The sequence below is a fragment of the Mandrillus leucophaeus genome, unplaced genomic scaffold, assembly GCF_000951045.1.
Source record: "Mandrillus leucophaeus isolate KB7577 unplaced genomic scaffold, Mleu.le_1.0 Scaffold135, whole genome shotgun sequence".
NCBI lineage: Eukaryota > Metazoa > Chordata > Mammalia > Primates > Cercopithecidae > Mandrillus > Mandrillus leucophaeus.
Window position 1 is genome coordinate 116,365 of NW_012101310.1, and position 19,597 is coordinate 135,961.

The 19,597-nt window shown below is 50.2% G+C and overlaps 2 protein-coding genes across 4 annotated transcripts in view; both read right to left on the reverse strand.

Annotated features, from left to right (window-relative positions):
- Positions 1-4,417, reverse strand: part of CCDC42 (coiled-coil domain containing 42) — a 23,819-nt gene extending 19,402 nt beyond the window's left edge. For 2 of the 3 annotated variants that reach the window (XM_011973143.1, XM_011973141.1), the window contains exons 1-4: positions 3,724-4,033; positions 3,277-3,382; positions 2,829-2,933; positions 684-881 (exon numbers count right to left, since the gene is read on the reverse strand). In XM_011973143.1, the coding sequence (XP_011828533.1) occupies positions 684-881; positions 2,829-2,933; positions 3,277-3,382; positions 3,724-3,806 (492 nt within the window). In that variant the 5' untranslated portion in view covers positions 3,807-4,033. Of the gene's footprint in view, positions 1-683; positions 882-2,828; positions 2,934-3,276; positions 3,383-3,723 lie in introns of all 3 variants that reach the window. The other variant, XM_011973142.1, reaches the window with a different exon arrangement.
- A 7,963-nt stretch (positions 4,418-12,380) lies between these two features.
- Positions 12,381-17,870, reverse strand: SPDYE4 (speedy/RINGO cell cycle regulator family member E4). The gene is made up of 6 exons (XM_011973144.1): positions 17,585-17,870; positions 16,547-16,777; positions 15,676-15,734; positions 14,825-14,910; positions 12,596-12,764; positions 12,381-12,472 (listed from the first exon to the last, which is right to left on the reverse strand). The coding sequence occupies exons 1-6, from the start codon at positions 17,691-17,693 to the stop codon at positions 12,413-12,415; spliced, it is 714 nt and encodes a 237-aa protein (XP_011828534.1). The 5' UTR covers positions 17,694-17,870; the 3' UTR covers positions 12,381-12,412.
- Positions 17,871-19,597: the final 1,727 nt, after the last annotated feature.

The following is a 19,597-nucleotide window of genomic DNA, read 5'->3' on the forward strand; positions in this document are numbered from 1 at the left end:
CTGAAAGCAAAGGCTCTCCTCACTGACGAGCTGTGAGACTCTGAGCAGGTGACTTAACCTCTCGGAGCCTCCATTTCCTTCTCTGGAAGGGATGGTCAGCTTGGGTTCTCCCTGGGGCTGACCAGCAAACTGAATGAAGCTACCCGTGTGAAGCACCAACCCCGGGGCCCAGCACAAACCAGGCACCCCAGTTCTGCAGGGGGTTGGGTGTCGTTCCAACTCCTCTCCCTTCCTCTCCCCAATTTACTCTCCAGTAAACAGAAGACGCTGAAAGGAGGGGACGCAGGGATACAGGGAGGCCACGTGTTGATACACACACGCGCACACACACACACCCCTGTAGACAGACACAGCCACGGACACACATGTAGACATAAACATGTAACTCACGCAAGACAGATACACAGTTGTGACTCACACAGACACACAAAGGCACAGCTCTAGGCCCCACCCCTTGAGAAACTCTTCCAGCCTCACCAGAGGCTTCTTTTAGCTGCTCCCCACTGCCCCCTAGGGCTGGCTGCATCTCCTCGGAGCAGGGTGCCCATCCTGCAGAGCCCGTGAGGCCCAGAGGGTCCACAGTCCCCAGCCAGCTGAGCCTGAACTCCACCCCAGGGCCCGGAGAAGAGGAGGTGGGACTGAGGAAGGTGCCAGGGCCGGACCCCCAGGCTCCTTGGACTCACCTCGGAGTTCTCCACCACCTTCTCTAGGTACTTGTTGAAGATGGAGTAGTCCTGCAGCTTGGCGCTCAGCCGCTGGTGCTCCAGCCGCAGCGCCACCATCTCCTGCTTGCCCTTGCTCAGCTCCTGCATGTGCTGGCGCTTGAGTTCTCGTTCCTTGTTGGCTTTCTTCATGGCGCGGATCCGTTTCTGGTCGTTCTCCTGGGGCCGGGGGAGGCGGTGCTGGTCAGGAAGCCTCTCCCAGCCCTCCCGGGGCCCAGGCCTTCCTGGGGCTGGTGGTGCCCTCAGACCCCTCTGTCTGCACAAACCATCCTGGCAACAGGCAGAGATTGCTGGGCCACCCATGGGGCAGAAGAGGGGTGAAGGAAAAGGTTCTCCAGGGTTATTTGAACCTGGTTGAAGAGATTTCTGTGGACTGGGGTGGGGCTCAGGGGGCTGTGAGGACAGAGGTTTAATCCAAAGTCAAGAGGTGACCTGGGGTCGGCAGGGGGCAGACGGGAAATGGTTCTTTCCTGTGGGACTTGGGCTCTGGACTTCAGAGAGTGGACTGGGGAAGACCTACACTGCACTGGGCTCAGAGTCTGGAAGAACTCAACCCCCTGAGAAGACTAAGAAAGTCCAGAAGTGGGAGCGGGAACCCTCCTGACAAAGCTTGTGTGGTTTCTGTTCTTAGCGGTGGCCATTTTCCATGGAGCAGAAGGACCACTCCCAGACCAGAGCTGGGAGGCGGGAATTTTCTCCCAATTTGGTACTCGGTGCCTCCATTTTCCCAGCTGTGGAAATGGGAGGCAGGAGCCCCTCTCCCTTTCACAAGCTGGGGCAACAGGGCTGGAGTTCCAGGAAGATGAGAGATGCGATGTGCCTGGTACCGTAGGGCCTGGGGAGTAAGGCCACTGGGAGAGCATGCTCCTAGGAGCTCAGACTGGCATCCCGCTGAGGGAGGAGATGGAACAGGCAGTTCGATGCCCAGAGGACAGAACGAGGCTCAGTTACTGCAATCAATCCAATCCTGCCTCTTTCTTCTGCAGAGCCCTCCCCTAAGATTAGAGGCAAGCCCACCCCTCGCCCTGTGTGGCTCCTTTCCCCCTTCAGGGGCTCCTGTGATTCCACATGGACGGGTGTATGTGGTGGTGGCACTTGGAGGCCACTGAGGGAGGTGCATGGAGGATCTGTATGCTGCCCTGTAAGCCCAGGAGAGGACTGAGGGGGTCTAAACCAGTGACTTTCAAATCCACCTGGTCATCAGAACTGCCTGGGGAGCTTTTAAAAAAATATAGAAGCCTGGGCCCAACTTCAGACGTGCTGAAAGCAACAAGGGAAGCCCCTGGGGTCTGTATTTGTAGCAAACTCTCTGGGAATTGAAGCTACCGACCCTCTGAGAGCCATTTGGAGAAATCATGCCCAAATCTTCTGTCCCAACCACTCCGTAAGTGTTTCTCTGGCTGCTAAGAAGAACTAGACCTCTGGAGAATGTGCCAGTCCAAGGACTTCCTGTCCCACGTGGCTTAGGCACAGAGCAGGAAGGAAGGTGCTTCAGAGTGAGGCTTCTGTGTGGTCGACGGCAATCATTACCCACTCCCGGAGCTGGACCAGGCCCTTCAGGGCCACGTAAGTGCAAATTGGAGTGGGTCTGGATAAATCTGAACTTTTAAGATGATTAAATTGCTCCACTAAGGACTGAAGTGAGAGAGGATGTCTTGGAATGGACTCTAGTGCCTGGTCCTTCAACCATCCCCTGCCCGGACCTTCAGTGCAAGGACAAGGATGGAGGGGTGGGGTGGGTGGAGGGACTAAAACTCTGTCCCATTCATCACTGTATTCCCCAAGTGTTTAGTCCTGACTGTAGCATCTTCATTCATTCATCCATGCGTTCATTTACTGGAGAAACTCTACGTCCTAGGTACTGGAAAGGAAATAGGAAACAGCCATCTAGAGGGAGCAGAGACTGACAGGTAAATGGAAAATTACAAACGGAGACAGGTAGGGGACATAAAGGATGCCTAGGGAGGTGCCAGGCAATGTTGAAGCACTAAGGATGCTTTTAACTCAGGGCGAGGAGTCAGCAGAAGCGAGGAGGAGGAGCGGTAGTTTGCCCACCTGCGGAGTGTGGATCCCCCGGCCACTGTGGCTGCCCACACCCCTTCAAACCTGGATGAACTGCTCAAACTTCTGGATGTGAGCCTTCAGCTGGGCTTCCTTAACGCCCAGTTCCTCCCAGCGCAGGTTCAGGGTTTCCATTCTGCGCTGAAACATCTTTGGGGTGGGGGTGGGGGTGGGGGAGCAGAGAGGTCAGGAGGGCCTCTGACATGAGTACCGAGGAAGACCCCTGCCCCAGAGGCTCCATGCCCAGGCCCGAGGGTCCGTAGGAGCCTCCCACTTTCTATCCCATGCCTGGCTCAGAGCAGAGCATACCTGGACAGTGGTACCCCCAAGACCCAGATCCTTTCTGTTCTCCCCAAAGAGACCAGACCACATAGAGGACTCCTGGCTCTAGCCACCCCACCCAGACAATGGAGGGCTGTCTACAGGCTCTCCCAGTGCCCCAGCCCACTCTCCTCCTTTCCTGCCCCTCTGCACTCCATCCCTGAGTCCTCACCTTTTTCTTCTGTAGCATATTATGATGCATGATTTTCGTCTCCTTTTTCTTCTCCAGTAGCCGGATAGATGGGGACTCCGACTGTCCCTGAACATTGGGGAGTTTCCTGTCCAAGATGTGAACACAAAAGGTCTGTGTGTTCTGAGAAGGGGTAAGCTGGGGCTGGGAGTAACCCGTGGAGACAGATACCCATGGGGAAGGAGAGGGGCCTCTCTCCCTTTCGGAGGGAAGGAGTGTTGTGTTGAGAAGCACAGAGGGCCATGCAGGAGTGAGCTGGGGAGGGTGATGGGGTGGAGACCAGCGTGATGGGGTGGACTGGTGCCAGGGTTATTTGGGGCACTGGGTTACAGGAGAGGAGGGGACAGACAGGTTGGAAGATGAGGCATGGGGTGGGTGTGAGTGGTCCCAGGCACAGAGGGGTGGGCAAGCCAGGCCTCAGACACTTACTGGAGCATCTGCAGCAGCCGCTCCCCGTACTGCAGCCGGAAGTACTCGGCCAGGTCTTCCTCTTCCATGATACCCAGACTCATGGTGGCAGTGACCTCACAGCCCAGGCAGCTGACTCTTCACAGTGAAATGGTGGGTAGCAGAGCCACAGGTGGCTCAGGGGTGCTGGCTGCGCTCTTGCTTCTCCCTTCCGCCTTCAGGGTCCCACAGATGATAGTGTTCGAGACTCCACAGAAGGTGGCTGGAGACAGGATGGGCCGCTCAGGATGATGCGCTGGGGCAGTGATGGGAGATGTGGTTACCTAGCAACAGGCTGCCTGGTTCTGTGGCCCACACATGGAGCCCAGGCGCTGCCCTCTGCCCCCTGCCCCCATTGGTCCTCCCCTTGCTGGGGTCATGCTCTTGCTCCTGCCCTTAGCCCTCAGGAACTCTGGGAAGGCGTTAGGCCTGCTTAGCTGCTGGTTGCCATGGAGCCCAGAGCCAGGAGGCACCTTTGGATGAGTGTGGCTGAGAAGGAGCATTGGGTAGAGGAGCGGTCTTGTGCGGGCGCCCTGCTCCTGGGGCCTCCCCGGGGTTCAGGTGTGGGTGAGGGTGAGGGAGAGGCCGGGCCTTGGTCGGATGGCGGTGAAGAAGAGCAGAGAAAGAAAGGAGGCGCTTAGCGGCAGCAGGGGTGGAGTCGCGAGGAGGCCGGAGGTTAGAAACCAGGCGGCGGCGGGCCCAGTACGGGGTGATGAGGGGCAGGGTAAGGGGGGACGGGTGGCGGGTGCGCAGGGACAGGCACAGGAGGAGGGCCCAGTCCAGGCCCCTCGGAGGAAGGGACTCGGGGCCTGCGCCAATTTCTTTTTTTTTTTTTTTTTGAGACGGAGTCTCACTCTGTCGCCCAGCCTAGAGTGCAATGGCAGGATCTCACCCCACTGCAACCTCTGCCTCCAGGGTTCAAGCGATTCTCTTGCCTCAGCCTCCCGACTAGCTGGGACTACAGGCGCCCGCCACAACGCCCGGATAATTTTTGTATTTTTAGTAGAGACGGGGTTTCGCCATGTTAGCCAGGCTGGTCTCCAACTCCTGACCTCAGGTGATGCGCCCGCCTGGGCCTCCCAAAGTGCTGGGATTACAGGCGTGAGCCACCGCGCCCGGCCCTGCGCGTTTTTGTTTGCAGAAACTTAAAATAGGAAGAAATGCCAAAACACGGTAACGGAAATGACCCTATTTAAAGTGTTGACTCCGTGGTGGCCGCCTTCCTTGATCCCGTCAGGCTGCATGAACTCATCTGGCCGGAGGTCGGACGTCTTCGCGTGGGACGGCGGGTGTGCGGCGGACGCCCTGGGGTCTCTGGCTGGACTCTGGCCGTGACCTTGAGCATGCTCCCACCGAGCGCAGGCTCCCTGTGCTCTCTGCCTCCCTCCCTCCCACGCCGGCCTCGCCGCCGGTTCCGCTCCTCTCTGTCTGGGACGCGGAGCCGGGTGGGGTGCGTGGGCTGCGGTGGGCTAGGGGTCTCGGGCGGGGGCGTGTCCCGAGCGCGGCCAGCCCGCCCCGCCGGATTGCCGGTCATCTGGCGCCCCCTGCTGGCCGTGCGCCGCCCCCTCCATCCCCGCCCAGGAGGAAGAGGAGACGTGGTGGGGTGGCGCGTCTCCTCTTCCTCCCCCGCACCCCAGCCCTGCTTTCCTCCCACGCTCCGCCGGAGCCTCCCATCCAGAGCAGGCCATCACACACACCTGTCGCTTCCAGCCAGCCCAGTGGGCTCAGCAGAGAAAGCAAGACAATCCCCACCCCACGATGCAAGCTCCTGGGAGGGGCACGTTTCCTTGTTTATCCAGAGAGGCTGGCACAGTCAATCTGGGGTTCCCCTCCCTTTCTCTGAGGTCGTAGCTCAGCCTGGGGGCTGTGCAACACCAGCCCTTGAGGAGGAAGCCATCTGTTTCTGGAATCACCGGTCCCCCCGGTATATGAGGCATATCCCTGATTGTCCGTGAAATCAGGTGGTCCAGGGCCAGGTTGGGCCATACAGGTAGCTGTAAGACATCCTCTGCTCCTGCCCAGGGATTTCCTCGTATCTGGAAGCTCTTTCTGCTGCTTGATTTGGTGCCTATCATGGGAATTTTCATGGTCTTGATCCTCGCACACCACCAGCCCTCTCTGGAGTCTTACTGCCCTCCTCGGGGCCCTGAGCAAGACGCAGGGCTGTCTCTTATACACATCTAGATGTGTATAAGAGACAGCCCCTCCCCTCCCCTCTCCTGAGGATATAAAAGAACTGAATAGTGACTTACAAAATGTCTAAATGATGATTCAATATGATAAAGCTGTACATTCCATCCAAATGAATTTAGGAATTTTATGCAATTGCAATCAAACTTTCAGAGAGTTTTCCCCCACAGATGTTGACAAAACAATGTAAAAGTTCATCTGGAGAACTGAGTACTTAAGGAACCATCACAAAAGAAGAATGAGAGGGAATGTCCACTGTTAGACACCAAAATGTGTTCTAAGGTGAAAGTGTTAAAACAGTATGTTGCTGGTGTCACTCCAGGCAAAAAACCTCAAGTGCTCTTAGGGCTTGAGCAAGTACCTTGTTCTAAGATAGGCCTGACTTTGTGAGCTGTCTAAAGGCATGAAAACTCACAATTTAAAAAGACACTTCTGACCAAAACCAAAGCAAGACCAAAAACACATCTGGAGGCCTGAAATGGGCTACAGGGCCACAGTTTATGATCCTTGATACAATAAACAGAATAGAAAATCCAGAAATAGTCCCAAGTTTCTATAGGAATGCATTATATGCTATCATGGCATATCCCAGTGGGGAAAGTGTAGAGTATGCCACAAATGGTGCTGGGATAACTAGCTCAATATTTGGAAAAAAAGAAAGACATATACAAACCAAATTCCAGATGGGTTTATTTAAATGGGAAATTAAATGTTCAATGTGAAAATTCATTATGTAGCAGTGTATTCAATGGAAATGATACTTTTCTGGTTTTTTGCCAATGGTGAGAGAACTGCCAGAACACAGCCTTGATCTCACAAGTCGTATGTGAGTCTCTGAAGACTTTACAAGTCTAATTTACAAGTTTACATTCCAACCCAAAGCCTAGAGAGTCTTCATTTCCCTGCATCCGCACTGCTGTGAACTGAATCTGTGCCCCCCTCAAAATGCATATGTTGAAACCCTGTCTTAGTCCATTTTCACGGTGCTGATAAAGACATACCCAAGTCTGGGAAGAAAAAGAGGTTTAATGGGAAGAAAAAGAGGTTTAATTGGACTTACAGTTCCACATGGCTGGGAGGCCTGAGTCATGGCGGGAGGCAAAAGGCACTTCTTACATGGTGGCGGCAAGAGAAAACGAAAGGGAAGCAAAAGTGGAAACCCCTGATAAACCCATCAGACCTCTTGAGACTTATTTGGATATCAGAATAGCACAGGAAAGACTGGCCCCCACAATTCAATTACCTCTACCTGGGTCCCTCTCATGACCTGTGGGAATTCTGGGAGATACAATTCAAGTTGAGATTTGAATGGGGACACAGACAAACCATATCAAACCCTAATCTCCAATATAATTGTACTTGGATATAGAGCCTTTGGGATGTATTAGCTCCTAAGGGTGGTGGTACCCTCATGATAGCTTTAGTGCCCTTTTAACAAAAGAGACAGCTTGCTTTCTCTCTCTTTGCTCTCTGCCATGTGACAGAGCAACAGGAAGACAGCCATCTGCAAACCAGCAAGCCGACCTTCAGCAGATGCTGCTTCTCCTGGCACCTTGATATTGGACTTCCCGGCCTCCAGAACTATGAGAAAGAAATATTTAAGATTTCCAGTCTGCAAACCAGCAAATGGGCCCTCACCAGACACTGCCTCTCTTGGCCCCTTGATCTTGGACTTCCCAGCCTCCAGAAACGTGAGAAAGAAATGTTTTAAGTTTCCCAGTCTATGAGAATTTGTTAGAACAGCCCAAACTAACTAAGACACTCACTAACATGGTATGTTACCAATCTCTTAAATTTTGCCAGTCTGATAGGTGAAGTTAGTCATCTGTATACAGTCATTTCTTCTTCTCCGAGTCTCCTGTTTGTGTTTCATATGCATTTTAAAAATCAAGTTGCTTTGCATTTTTATTGATTTATAGAAGGTCTTTATATATTCTGGAAAGTAATCCTGTATTTTTGATGCTCACTTCTACTTATCGTAATACTTTTGAGAAGATTGGTTGGACCCTCATTGGATGCAGCAAAAGACAGGAAGGCAACTCAGGCAGCAATCCGTGGCAGGCTGACCAACAGCCAGACACACAGGCAGATTCACCAAGTCAACAGAAGAACGAGCTTTCCTTTCTTCTAGGGTTGGGATTCTCTAACAGCAGAGATGGCACTAAACAGAAGACGTGGGCAATATTTGGTCTGTTTACCCTGTGACTACATCGTTGGCAGATAGATACAACAGACCTGCAGTCCCCAAGAATGTTTTGAATTTTTTTTTTTTTTTTTGTGAGAGGGTCTTGCTCTGTTGCCCAGGCTGGAGTGCAGTGGTATGATCATGACTCATGCAGCCTTGACTCCCAGGCCCAAGCAATCCTCCCACCTCAACCTCCTGGGTAGCTGGGACTACAGGTGTGCACCGCAACACCTGGCTAAGTTGTGTGTGTGTGTGTGTGTGTGTGTGTGTGTGTGTGTGTTTTTTTTTTTTTTTTTTTTTTGTGATGGAGTCTTGCTCTGTTGCACCCAGGCTGGAGTGCAGTGGCGTGATCTAGGCTCACTGCCACCTCCACCTCCCTGATCAACTGATTCTCCTGCCTCAGCCTCCTGAGTAGCTAGGACTACAGGCGCATGCCACTACGCCCGGCTAATTTTTTTTGCAATTTTTTTTTTAGTAGAGACGGGATTTCACCAGGATGGTTTCAATCACCTCACCTCATGATCCGCCTGCCTCGGCCTCCCAAAGTACTGGGATTGCAGGTGTGAGCCACCATGCCCGGCCCAGTTTTGTATTTTTATAGAGATGTGGTTTCACCATGTTGCCCGGGCTGGTCTTGAACTCCTGGGCTCAGTCTGCCCACCTGGGCCTCCCCAAGTACTCAGATGACAGGCATGAGCCACTGCACGTGGCCATCCCAAGAGTGTTTTGGGTGCTCAGGCTCGGTGCAGACTCTTGTTAACTCCCTAGGTTCATCCCATTATAAGTTGACTCTTGGACATTGCACAGACGCTTCTCAAATTCCTCCAAGATCTTACTTGCCTCGTTTGCGTGTGGTTTATGGTACTGGCGACACGAGGGTCCCAGAATGGAGGCAGTCTGTAACAATAGCTTCACGGTTCCATTTGCTGGAATAGTAATTGCGTTCTAGGTTCAGCCACGCTTGTGGTTACGCAAACATCAGCACTTTGCAACCTCCTCCTCCTTAGGTTGTGTGTTTGTCAAGCGTCTCCTCAGAGTTCACTGACTTCAGTATTTTGATTTCTACCAACTAACCCAAGATACTTCCCTCCTCTCATAAATAGTTTTACTGTATGGGCCGAATGCAGTGTCTCACGCCTGTAATTCCAGCACTTTGGGTGGCCAAGGGGGACGGATCACCTGAGGTCAGGAGTTCGAGACCAGCCTGGCCAACATGGTGAAATGGTGCCTCTATTGAAAATACAGAAATTAGCTGGGCATAGTGGCAGGCACCTGTAATCCCAGCTTCTCAGGAGGCTGAGATAAGAGAATTGCTTCAACGTGGGAGGCGGAGGTTGCCATGAGCCGAGATTGAGCCACTGCATTTCAGCCTGGGGAATGGGGCAAGATCCTTGTCTCAATAAATAAATAAATAAATAAATAAATAAATAAATAAAAGTGCTGGGCGCGGTGGCTCACACCTGTAATTCCAGCCCTTTGGGAGGTCGAGGCGGACGGATCACGAGGTCAGGAGATCGAGACCATCCTGGCTAACACGGTGAAACCCCATCTCTACTAAAAATACGAAAAATTAGCCGGGCGTGGTGGCGGGCGCCTGTAGTCCCAGCTACTTGGGAGGCTGAGACAGGAGAATGGCATGAACCCGGGAAGTGGAGCTTGCAGTGAGCCGAGATCATGCCACTGCACTCCAGCCTGGGTGACAGAGCGAGACTCTATCTCAAAAAAAAAAAGGAAAAAAAAAGATACAAAAAATTAGCCGGGCGTGGTGGCCTTTGCCTGTAGTCCCAGCTACTTGGGAGGCTGAGGCAGGAGAATGGCGTGAACGGAGGAGGCAGAGCTTGCAGTGAGCTGAGATTGCGCCACTGCACTCCAGCCTGGGCAACAGAGCCAGACTCCATCTCAAAAAAAAAAAGAAAAAAAGAAAGATTCAGCATCATTTTCCAGGGTTAATTAATTCGTTCAAATAACTAAAACCCCATTAAACAAAAATATCATTGGACAACAAATAAGCAATCCAGACCAATATGGTCACAATCATTGTGAAGATGAGAAAACTTCATCTTTATTGCATTTTCGCGGGCAGCACACTGCTCTGTCCTCTTTCAAACACACAGCTCCTGTCCTCCTTTCAAACACATGCCCTCTTTAAAGGAACATACAAATCTTTCAATACAAGCTGAAAAAATTACATCTGAATTTTCACAATTCAATAACACTCAACATCAAATATAAATTTATTTTTACAAGAATTTCGGGGACATGTCACCGAGCTAAAAATATAATAGATACATTATGTAACTAACCTAGGTAATAACAGTACTCCCTTCAGCAGCACATGTAATAATAGATAAAAAGATTTAAAAATAAGACATTTAGGATAAAAAGAATCCTCTCTTAAAAATGAAAACAGAATTATATTTTTATGTATATAACAGGTATAACACCCATCAACTTCATAAGAACAGTGTCTTTTAAAAAATACTTGTATTTCTAAACTAGTTAAATAAATGTAGTAAGAATGCCATGCCCATCATTTTCAAAATAAACAAATAAAATGTCTAGTGTATATTGGACATGTTAGTATATACGTAAGGCATGTTAAAAATCCCAACTGAATTCTCACAGTCCAGTAACAAACACTAAACAGAAAATTTATAAGAACATAGGGAAACTACCACCTAGCTATAAATATAATGGATATATTAGGTCAGTATCATAGCTAACAAGAGTGCTCACTTTGGGAGCACATGTAATAATAGATAAAACTATTTAAAGAGAAAACATTTGTGGTAAAAAGAATTCTCTCTTAAAAATGAAAACTAAATTATATTTATGTGTATACAATGACCATCACAGAACTCTATAGGAACAACATGTTTTCAAAACTACAAAAATTCGAAACTATTTCAAATCAACATAGTAATAATTCTATGGCCAACATTTTCAAAATAAACCAATAAAATGTATAGTATCTATTAAACTATCTTTTAAAATCCTATGGCAGTAATTTCATATTTAACAAAGAATTCTGTGACAATCTGAGCACCTGCGCTGTGCCTTCAAATGCTCTGGACTGTGGCAACAAAGTCCACAGGAAACGGGAACTCCAGCTTCGAGCCCAGGGGAGGTTGGGATTCAGCAATGTGAAAAGGGAGGTGGTGTTGCGGGAAGGGGTGGAACCAGAAACACCCCTGGTTTCTCACTTTCCCTCCACTGACTCCTAGAAGTACTTCCACGGCTCCTAGGAGGAAAACCTGGTCACTCTATTTTGCTCCTTCTAGAAGAGTCCAGGTTCTTCTAGATGATCTGCACAGGAGGCTCCTGGTGTCTGGCATTAGCGTTGGGATAAACTTCCTGCTGAAAATTCCCCTCTCCCCTGGGCCCAGTGTTCTGGAAGTGAGAGACAGGATGTCACACTTCAAGTAGGCAGATCTCCAGACAAGAAGGTTATTCCCATCCCACATCAATCCTAGCTAGAGTTCAGAGCAATGTATCAATCCGATTTTATCTCTAACCCTTCATTGTAAACCCTGATTCTGAGCCATCATTTTCGATTCTGACACTCACACTTTGGTGAGCTTGACTCCAAAAATCACTTAATACAGCCAAGGTCAGCCTCAGTGATCTGCTTCATAGCAAGGACTTTGGGTGGGTCCGCCCAGGGAGTAGAGCACCCTCAGAGAACGTGGCTTTGGACTTCGTCACACTTGGGGCCTTTCGTGTTGCTTAAGATCTAAACTTTTAACCATGCTACAAACATGTCTAACATGACAACCTCACGAACCAGCAGACCAGATTCCTAATCCTGAACCTTAATCTCTCATGTTTAAGTCTAATGCTCGGTCCTAAATGTGGTTAGCTGCACCAGATGTCAACCAAATCTTCACCGAATCCTTTCCCCAAATCAGTAACTCAAGTGTGTCAACCATAATGAACCTCCCTGGACGTAGGTAGTAATCTCATTTTTGAGACACAGTGTCACTCTGTCGCCCCGGCTGGAGTGCAGTGGCAGAATCACAGCTCACTGCAGCCCCGACCTCCTGGGGCTCTGGTGTTCCTTCCACCTCAGCCTCCTGAGTAGTGGGGACTAGAGGCACCCACCAGGATGCCCAGAAAATTTTTGTATTTTTTGTGGAGATGGGGTGGGTGTTGCCATATTGACCAGGCTTGAAGCCGGATCAAGCAGTTGGGTTCCTCGGATTTTCTTACAGATGAGAATATTCTGCCTTTACCCCGAAGGATACACACGTACCTTCCCTCAGGCCGATGACCTCAGGCCTCCACATCCCCAGAGCTCTAGGAAATGAGGGCGCGATCTCGGGCCCACACCCAGTGCTCTGGGTCATAAGCCTGGATCTGGAGAAACACGTACCGCTTGAGAAGCCAGGGTCTCCCCAGCAAGACCCTTCCCTGCCCTCCTTCAGCCTCCAATCCACCCCACCCCTCCCCACCCTCACCTCCTCATATGGCCCCACTTACCTCCTCCATCTCCTCTGGGGAAACCCACATCCTCCAGCGCATGGAGCAGATGAGCTGGTAGCGAAGCTTGTGGAACAAGGGTCGCCGGGAGTAGTCCTTGCCGTAGAGGAAGGAGAAGATGTCTTGTTTGGGGGCCTGGTTGTCCTCCTCCATGTCACTGGCCAGGTAGCTGGGGAGAGAGATCAGGTGGCTACTCAGGGGCCCCACCAGGAGGGACCCCTGCCTGAGGGCAGCTTCCCAGAGAGGAGGGGAAGGGACCGTCCTCAGCTCGACACCAACACCCACCCTGCAGAGAGCCCCGCCTTCCTCAGGAGGCCCCACTGGACAGAGACCTGCTAAGGGTGCCTCTCACACCTTCAGGAAGGCAACGATCCAAGTGGTGGCTGGGAGTGGTGGCTCTCACCTGGAATCCCAGCACTTTGGGAGTCCAGGCAGGAGGATCACTGGAGGCCAGGAGTTAGAGACCAGTCTGGGTAATATGGCAAGACCCCCTCTGAATTTAAAAGCAACCCAACTCTTATCCTAAGGATGTGTCCTGCCATCCTTATACAAGAGAGATGACATCACCTCATCCTAGTCCCCATCCATGTTCCTCCCACACCCCCCTTCCTTCTCATGTATGCACACACCTGTCTTCCCCCTCCATCGTAAGTGCCCCCAAGGACAGGAACTGACTGGTTTGTTTCTGTAAATCATTTCTTGCCTACCAAATGGCCAATAGAGGGCTTTGTTTATCTTGGTGCATTAATTCAACAAGCATTGCTGTGAACTCTCTCTTCCCATCCTTCCTACCCTGGCACGTATCATGTACTTTGTAAGGTTTTGTTGAATAAATGAATACATGAATGAATGAAGGAAAGAAGGAAAGATTTATCTTATACGCAAATGCCATACGAATCATTTCACAGAGTCAATATAACATGAACAGTTGCAAAATGAAAAGAATTGTGCTGAATGTTTTAGGAATACTTTGATATTTTGGTTGATTGGGTGGCTCATGTCTGTAGTACCAGCACTTTGAGAGGCTGAGGTGAGAACCCAGGAGTTCCAGAACAGCCAGGGTGACATAGCAAAACCTCATCTCTACTAAAAACCATAAAAACTGGCTGGACGTGGTGGCGTGCACCTGTTGTCCCAGCTACTCGGGAGGCTGAGGTGGGAGGATCTAGAGCCTGGGAGATGGAGGCTGCAGTGAGCTATGATCTGGCTGCTGCACTCCAGCCTGAGGGACAGAGCAAGTCTCTGTCTGGTATAAACAAAACCAAAAACTTTGATATTTTGACAAGACCCTGCCTTCAACAGGGGTCTAGTCTGATGGGTTTGGGGAAAAGGAGGGCAGATCAACGAATCCAAAATGGCACATTATCCTAGAATGTAACTGAAGTGCTGCAGGCATGCAGACGCTAGCAGATCAGGGGAGGCATGGAAAGGCTGTGGGGGCTGAACTGATTCAACAAATAGGTCGTTCCCTTCTGATCCATATGGGTGCAGGACACCCAGACAGAAAACACAAAATCAAAATGGAGTGGAGGTCATTTGGAAGGAGCGGCGAAAGCAAACCATGAAACATGAAGATGGTGGGCAGGTTTGGTGGTAGAAGGATTGCAGAGAGGGTTGGATTCGCCCTGTGGACCTGGGCCTCCATTTATAGGCAAATCAGCTAAGGAAGTTGTTCAGGTGGGCAGTGAAGGGGTGGGAGCTGTGTTTGGAAAGCTATTCAGGCAGCACTAGGAAGCCCCCTGGCTTGGGGCGGGACTCGCAGGAAGCCCCATCAGGGAGAATTTGATGATGGATCTGTGTTATGCAAGGACGACCTGAATTTCAGCCTCTGTCATGGGAACCTGGAGGAGGAGGATGGAAAATTGCATTTGGTGTTGATATGGGAAGGAGAGAGACAGAAAAACCAGAAATGGTTGCTTGCTTGTGGGGCAGGGTCGTGTCCACGGCTTTCTCCTTAGGACGGGTTTATGTTTCCTTTTGTTTGATTCTACTGTTTGTCAACTGCATTTGTGTTTGTTTTTAGAAAGAGCAGACTAAGAACGCCATAGTATAATCTTAATTTTATATCTATAATTAATTTATATCTATAATTTTTTTAAATCTATAAGTTTTATACACAGAGTAAAGAGGAGAACTAGGGTCAAAAAATAGATGAAAGGTTGGAATCCCACTTCCTCCACTGTCCCAGGGTGTTGGATATTGATGGGGGTGAAGAAGCAAAGTACTCACAGAGCCAGGAAGAAATGAATGCGTTGGTATTGCCATGAGAAGAGGCCGGCACGGCTAAAGTACGCTATGACCATAGCCAGGAGATACTGATGGAGAGAAGGGAACACAGAGAGAGAAAGGTTGGTCACATCCTGGAAGAGGAAGATGGTGGAGATAAGGGAACAGGGGCTGGGGTGCAGCTGCCTATTGCAGAAGGAACCTCAGTGTTGGGTGGCTATGCTCACTGGATGCTTGCGGGTGGAGAGGTGTTCAAAGTCAGCTGCAAATTCGGAAAGTCGGGAAGGGAGGTCTGTGATGCTCCCATGATGATGAGCTCCGATGGGATCGTTGGAGGGAGTGTGTCTAGGGCAGCTAATGTCAGGAGGGTCTTGGTGAGCTGGAGCAAAGGACTGTCCCAAAGATATGAGAGGATAGGGGTCAGGAGTTTCAGGACTGTGGCCCAGGGATTCAAGCTCTGGGCAGAGGCAGGGGCCACCTGTCCACTAGGCAATAGGCCACGAGAGCCCTGAGGGAGATGCTGACAAATTATAAAAAGATTAACAATAGCCGGAGTGTGATGACTCACGCCTGGAGTCCCAGCTATTGGAGAGGCTGAGGCGGGAGGATGGCTTGAGCCCAGGAGGTTGAGGCTGCAGTGAGCTATGACGGCACCACTGTATTCCAACCTGGGCAACAGAACGAGACCCTCTCTCCGAAAAAATAAAAGTCAAAATGTGGGCGTCCAAGACTATGGGATCAGCGGGTGGGAGATGGTGGAGGGAGAGAGGAGAGAAACTGTGGTTTTAGATGCTGCACCCTCCCCCAGGACATGTGTTAAAACAGGAACACAGTTGAGTGGAGAACAACCTTACCTTGTCTGACACCCTCAGATCTTTGTCCCAGGCCAGGAATTTTTGAATGACAGGATCCTCTGTGAAAAGAGAGCCTGTGTCAGGGTAAGAAGCGGAACAGGATTGCCGTGGGAGCAACAGAGCAGACAGGAGAACTGTGCCCCTCTGGGGGAAGTCTCAGGATTGTGGCCAAGGGTTACGTGGATGGGAGAGGAGAGAAGGACTTTCACTGGGCAAGGAGGGAGGCTCCCGCTCTGAGACTGCCCTGAGGAGAGGCCGAAGGAGGCCTTTGGTGTCAGAGTCTACAGGATGAGGAGCTGTGAATAAGCCATGATGTCCTCCCATCATACGTGAAGGGACCACCGCAGAAGTCATAATGGAATTCCCGTCATGGCTTCCGGAGATAGTCACAGCTGGGTGTGCCCATGACCTTGTCATCCCCCTCCATGGATGGAGACACTTAGGTTTAGAAAAGTCAGCAAGAGACATAGAGTTTCAGAGGGTTCAACTGAAACCAAGCTTTCTTTTGTCTTTTATTTTATTTATTTTATGACAAGGTCTTTCCCTGTCTACCAGGCTGGAGTGCAGTGGTGTGGTCATAGCTCATTGCACCTTCAAACTCCTGAGAAGAGATCCTCCCACTTCAGCCTCCCAAAGCACTGGGATCTCAGGCATGAGCCACTGCACCTGGCCGGAAACCAAGCTTTCTTATTTCAAGCACAGACCTTTATTAAGACCAGCCTAATCCTCTATCTCCTAAGCATCCTCCTGCCGCATGGATCGCTTACCCCCCAGGAGGGCATATTCTTCTTATTGGGAAAGAGTAATTATTGAAAGTTTCTGCTTTTTAAAAAGAACCGGGTTGGAGGTGCTCTTTGGGGTATCCTCCTACCAAGCAGCCTGTTGAAGGCCTCGTGGTGCTCAGGGAGCACGGAGGATGCTCGCTTGCGCGTCAGCTTCATCTTGAGCCCACACAGCATCTCCACCACCCAGGTGTCCTTGGGCTCAGGGGTGCGCTCCAACTCCAGCTCCTCCTCTGGCTCCTCCTCGGATTCTTCTGACCATTCCCTCTTCTTTTTCATGCCAAGAGATTGAGGCTGGGGGCTGGGATCTACCCAAGGGACTGAGTGAAGAAACCAGGCCATAGTGTCGTGTTTCTGCCATTGATCACCTTAGACCCCGACCCAAAAACCTCATACTACTCTTCCATCCTCCCCAGCCTCGCAGACTGTCAGCTTCTCCAGGCCATGTTTCCACCTTTCTCCTTTGCTGATCCCCATCTGCCCCTCCCTCACCTCCCCGTTCTTCCAGCTCTCTGTCCACAAAACATTTTCTCATCACAGATAAGAACTTTCAACTGGAGAAAAATGGAAACCTTCCCTGAGCTCTTCTGTCTCCTCTCTCTCTCTCTCTCTCTCTCTCTCTCTCTCTCTCTCTTTTTGCGGGGGTGGGTGGGGAGACGGAGTCTCCCTCTTGTTGCCCAGGCTGGAGTGCAGTGGCGCAGTCTCGGTTCACTGCAACCTCCGCCTCCTGGGTTCAAATGATTCTTCTGCCTCAGCCTCCTGAGTAGCTGGGACTACAGGCACACGCCACCACGCCCGGCTCATTTTTGTACTTTTGGTAGAGACAGGGTTTCACCGTGTTAACCAGGATGGTCTCGATCTTCTGACCTTGTGATCCGCCCACCTCGACCTTCCTCTCTCATCTTTTGAGTGAATCTCCTGACCCCCTTCATTGCTCCCCAGGCTTTCTTTCCATGTGGCCATGCTTAGCCCCATTCCCTGCACCCTCCTTCCCCGATCCCTGGCTTTCTGAGTCCCTCCTTTCTTTCCCACGCACCCTACTCAGGTGCTCTGGGTTCCCAGTAACTGGCCCCCTTCCCTCTCCTCAGTCAATCATCTCCCATCACTTCTCCCTCCAGTCACCTCACCTGATGGTCCTGGCACTTCATCGTCCGCCACCACCTGGGGGGACTGCACCGATGTGCTAGGCTGGGGGCTCTCCTCCTCAAATGGAGGGTGCGCTTGACCACTGGCCATAGTCTCTCCCAAACGCTTTGTTTCTGTCCACAGAACCTAGTCCCTGTTCTGTCCAGAGCCTTCCTCCAGACTCCGTTAGGACCCAGAAGAGCGCATTTCTCTATTAGAGGCTCAGGAGAAGTTAGGAGTGAAGAACAGCTCTGAGAAGTTACTGTTGTCCACCTGAGCTCCCAAGCACCCAGACTCCAGTCCTTCCAATCAGGAAGGTCGGAATCTCTGATGTCATCGGTCATTCCAACCTGGCAACCAGTTTGAACAAAAACACGTGTAACTGCCAGACTGATCTCTTTTCTTGGAGATCCGGGGTGAACGGTATCTCCTGGCAATGTCCCAACCTCTGAGTATTGTCCAAAAGCATCCTCAGGGTCTCCGTATTCCTCTTTTCCCTTTCCCAGCAGAGTCTGTGTCTTCTCCATTCTAAACTTGAGGAGTGTTGGGCTCTCCTCCGCGCCATTCCTTCCCATTTCAGAGTCCAGTCTGGTGGGAGAGGGAGGAAGGTGGAAGGAAATTTAGGGTAAGCAGAATGATGAGAGCTTCCAAGAGTGAGATTAGCATATGTAGGAGATTCCGGGCACATTGACTTGTTGAATGAAGACGTTACGTCGAAGCACTCAATGTGGCAAAGCTTTTTGGCTGAATGTTTACTGATATTCACTATCCTGGATCCTATATTGGGGAACATGCATCATTTGCTCTCAAGCATCTTTGAGTCCAAGAGACATTTTGAGGAATGAAAGTCATAGGAAACGGTCTATGGGTTTGCACAGATTTTCAATGGTGTCCACAAGTTCAGAGCATCCATGGATCACCTAAAACCTGCCCCTCCAGTTCAGCTAAAGAACTCTGGTCTATAGATAAACTATTACAACATGTTTATTTCACTTGACCCTAAAATTTCCTACTATTTATGTATTTTATGAATAAAATATCCTGTGTACAGAAAGACTAAAGGGGAAAACTCTCAGCCAGGCCCAGGGGCTCCTGCTCATAATCTCACTCCTTTGGGAGGTCAAGGCAGGAGCATCACTTGAGGTTAGGAGTTCAAGACTAGTCTGGGTGACATAGCAAGACCTCATCTCTACAAAATATAAACAAAGTAATCAGGAATCGTGGCACACACCTGTGGTCCCAGTACTTAGGAGGCTAAGGCAGGAGGATTGCTTCAGCCCAGGTGTTTGAGGCCACAGTGAGCTATAATTGCACCACTGCACACCAGCCTGGAAGACAGAGTGAGACTCAGTCTCAAAAATAATTTTTAAAGAAAAAGTAAAAATATAAGAGCTGGATACTGTCTCAGATACCATCCAAAAAACCTGTGAATTCTGGCACAGCTTCCTAACAGGCTCCTAGGAGTCTCTCGCTGATGGGAAAGGCACAACTGAATGAGGAAGCAGATCCCGTCCCTGTGGAAGTCCAATTGTCAGGAAGCTCTGCTTATGTTGACTGGACCTTCGCATTCATGATGCTTTGAACCATCAGAGCTGGTTGGATCCTTTTACAACAAAACAGAAAATCATCTTTCTCTCCTATTTAATGGGCTTTCAAATATTAGAAGATCAATATTCTGTTGCCATTAAAATTTATCTTCTGTATCATGTAGAGTTCTGATTAATCACTCTTCAAGCCAGTTTTGCATATTCCTCTGTCTTCTAGGCACCTTCTCTAGACAGGCTACAATAAGACAGCCATCTTAAATTATGTCAATATATTGTCCAAAAACGGGCTAAACAGCCCAGGTTTCATCTGATATGTTCAGGGAAAAGCAAAACTATCACTTCTCCCCTTCTCTTTTCCTTCAGTGATGCAGGTTAATACAACAACGGCTGTAGGTATGCACCAAAAATATCGTTAGAGTGAAACAGAAGGGCATTACTGTTGTAACAGTAACAGGCTCATGCCTGTCA

Coding starts and splice junctions, on each gene's coding strand:
- SPDYE4 (XM_011973144.1), bottom strand. CDS start 17,693: ATGGCCAGTGGTCAAGCGCACCCTCCATTTGAGGAGGAGAGCCCCCAG. Junction 12,765..14,824: donor ATTCATTTCTTCCTGGCTCT/GTGAGTACTTTG, acceptor CTCTCTCCCCAG/CTACCTGGCCAGTGACATGG. Junction 12,473..12,595: donor CCCCAGAGGAGATGGAGGAG/GTAAGTGGGGCC, acceptor GTGTTTCTCCAG/ATCCAGGCTTATGACCCAGA.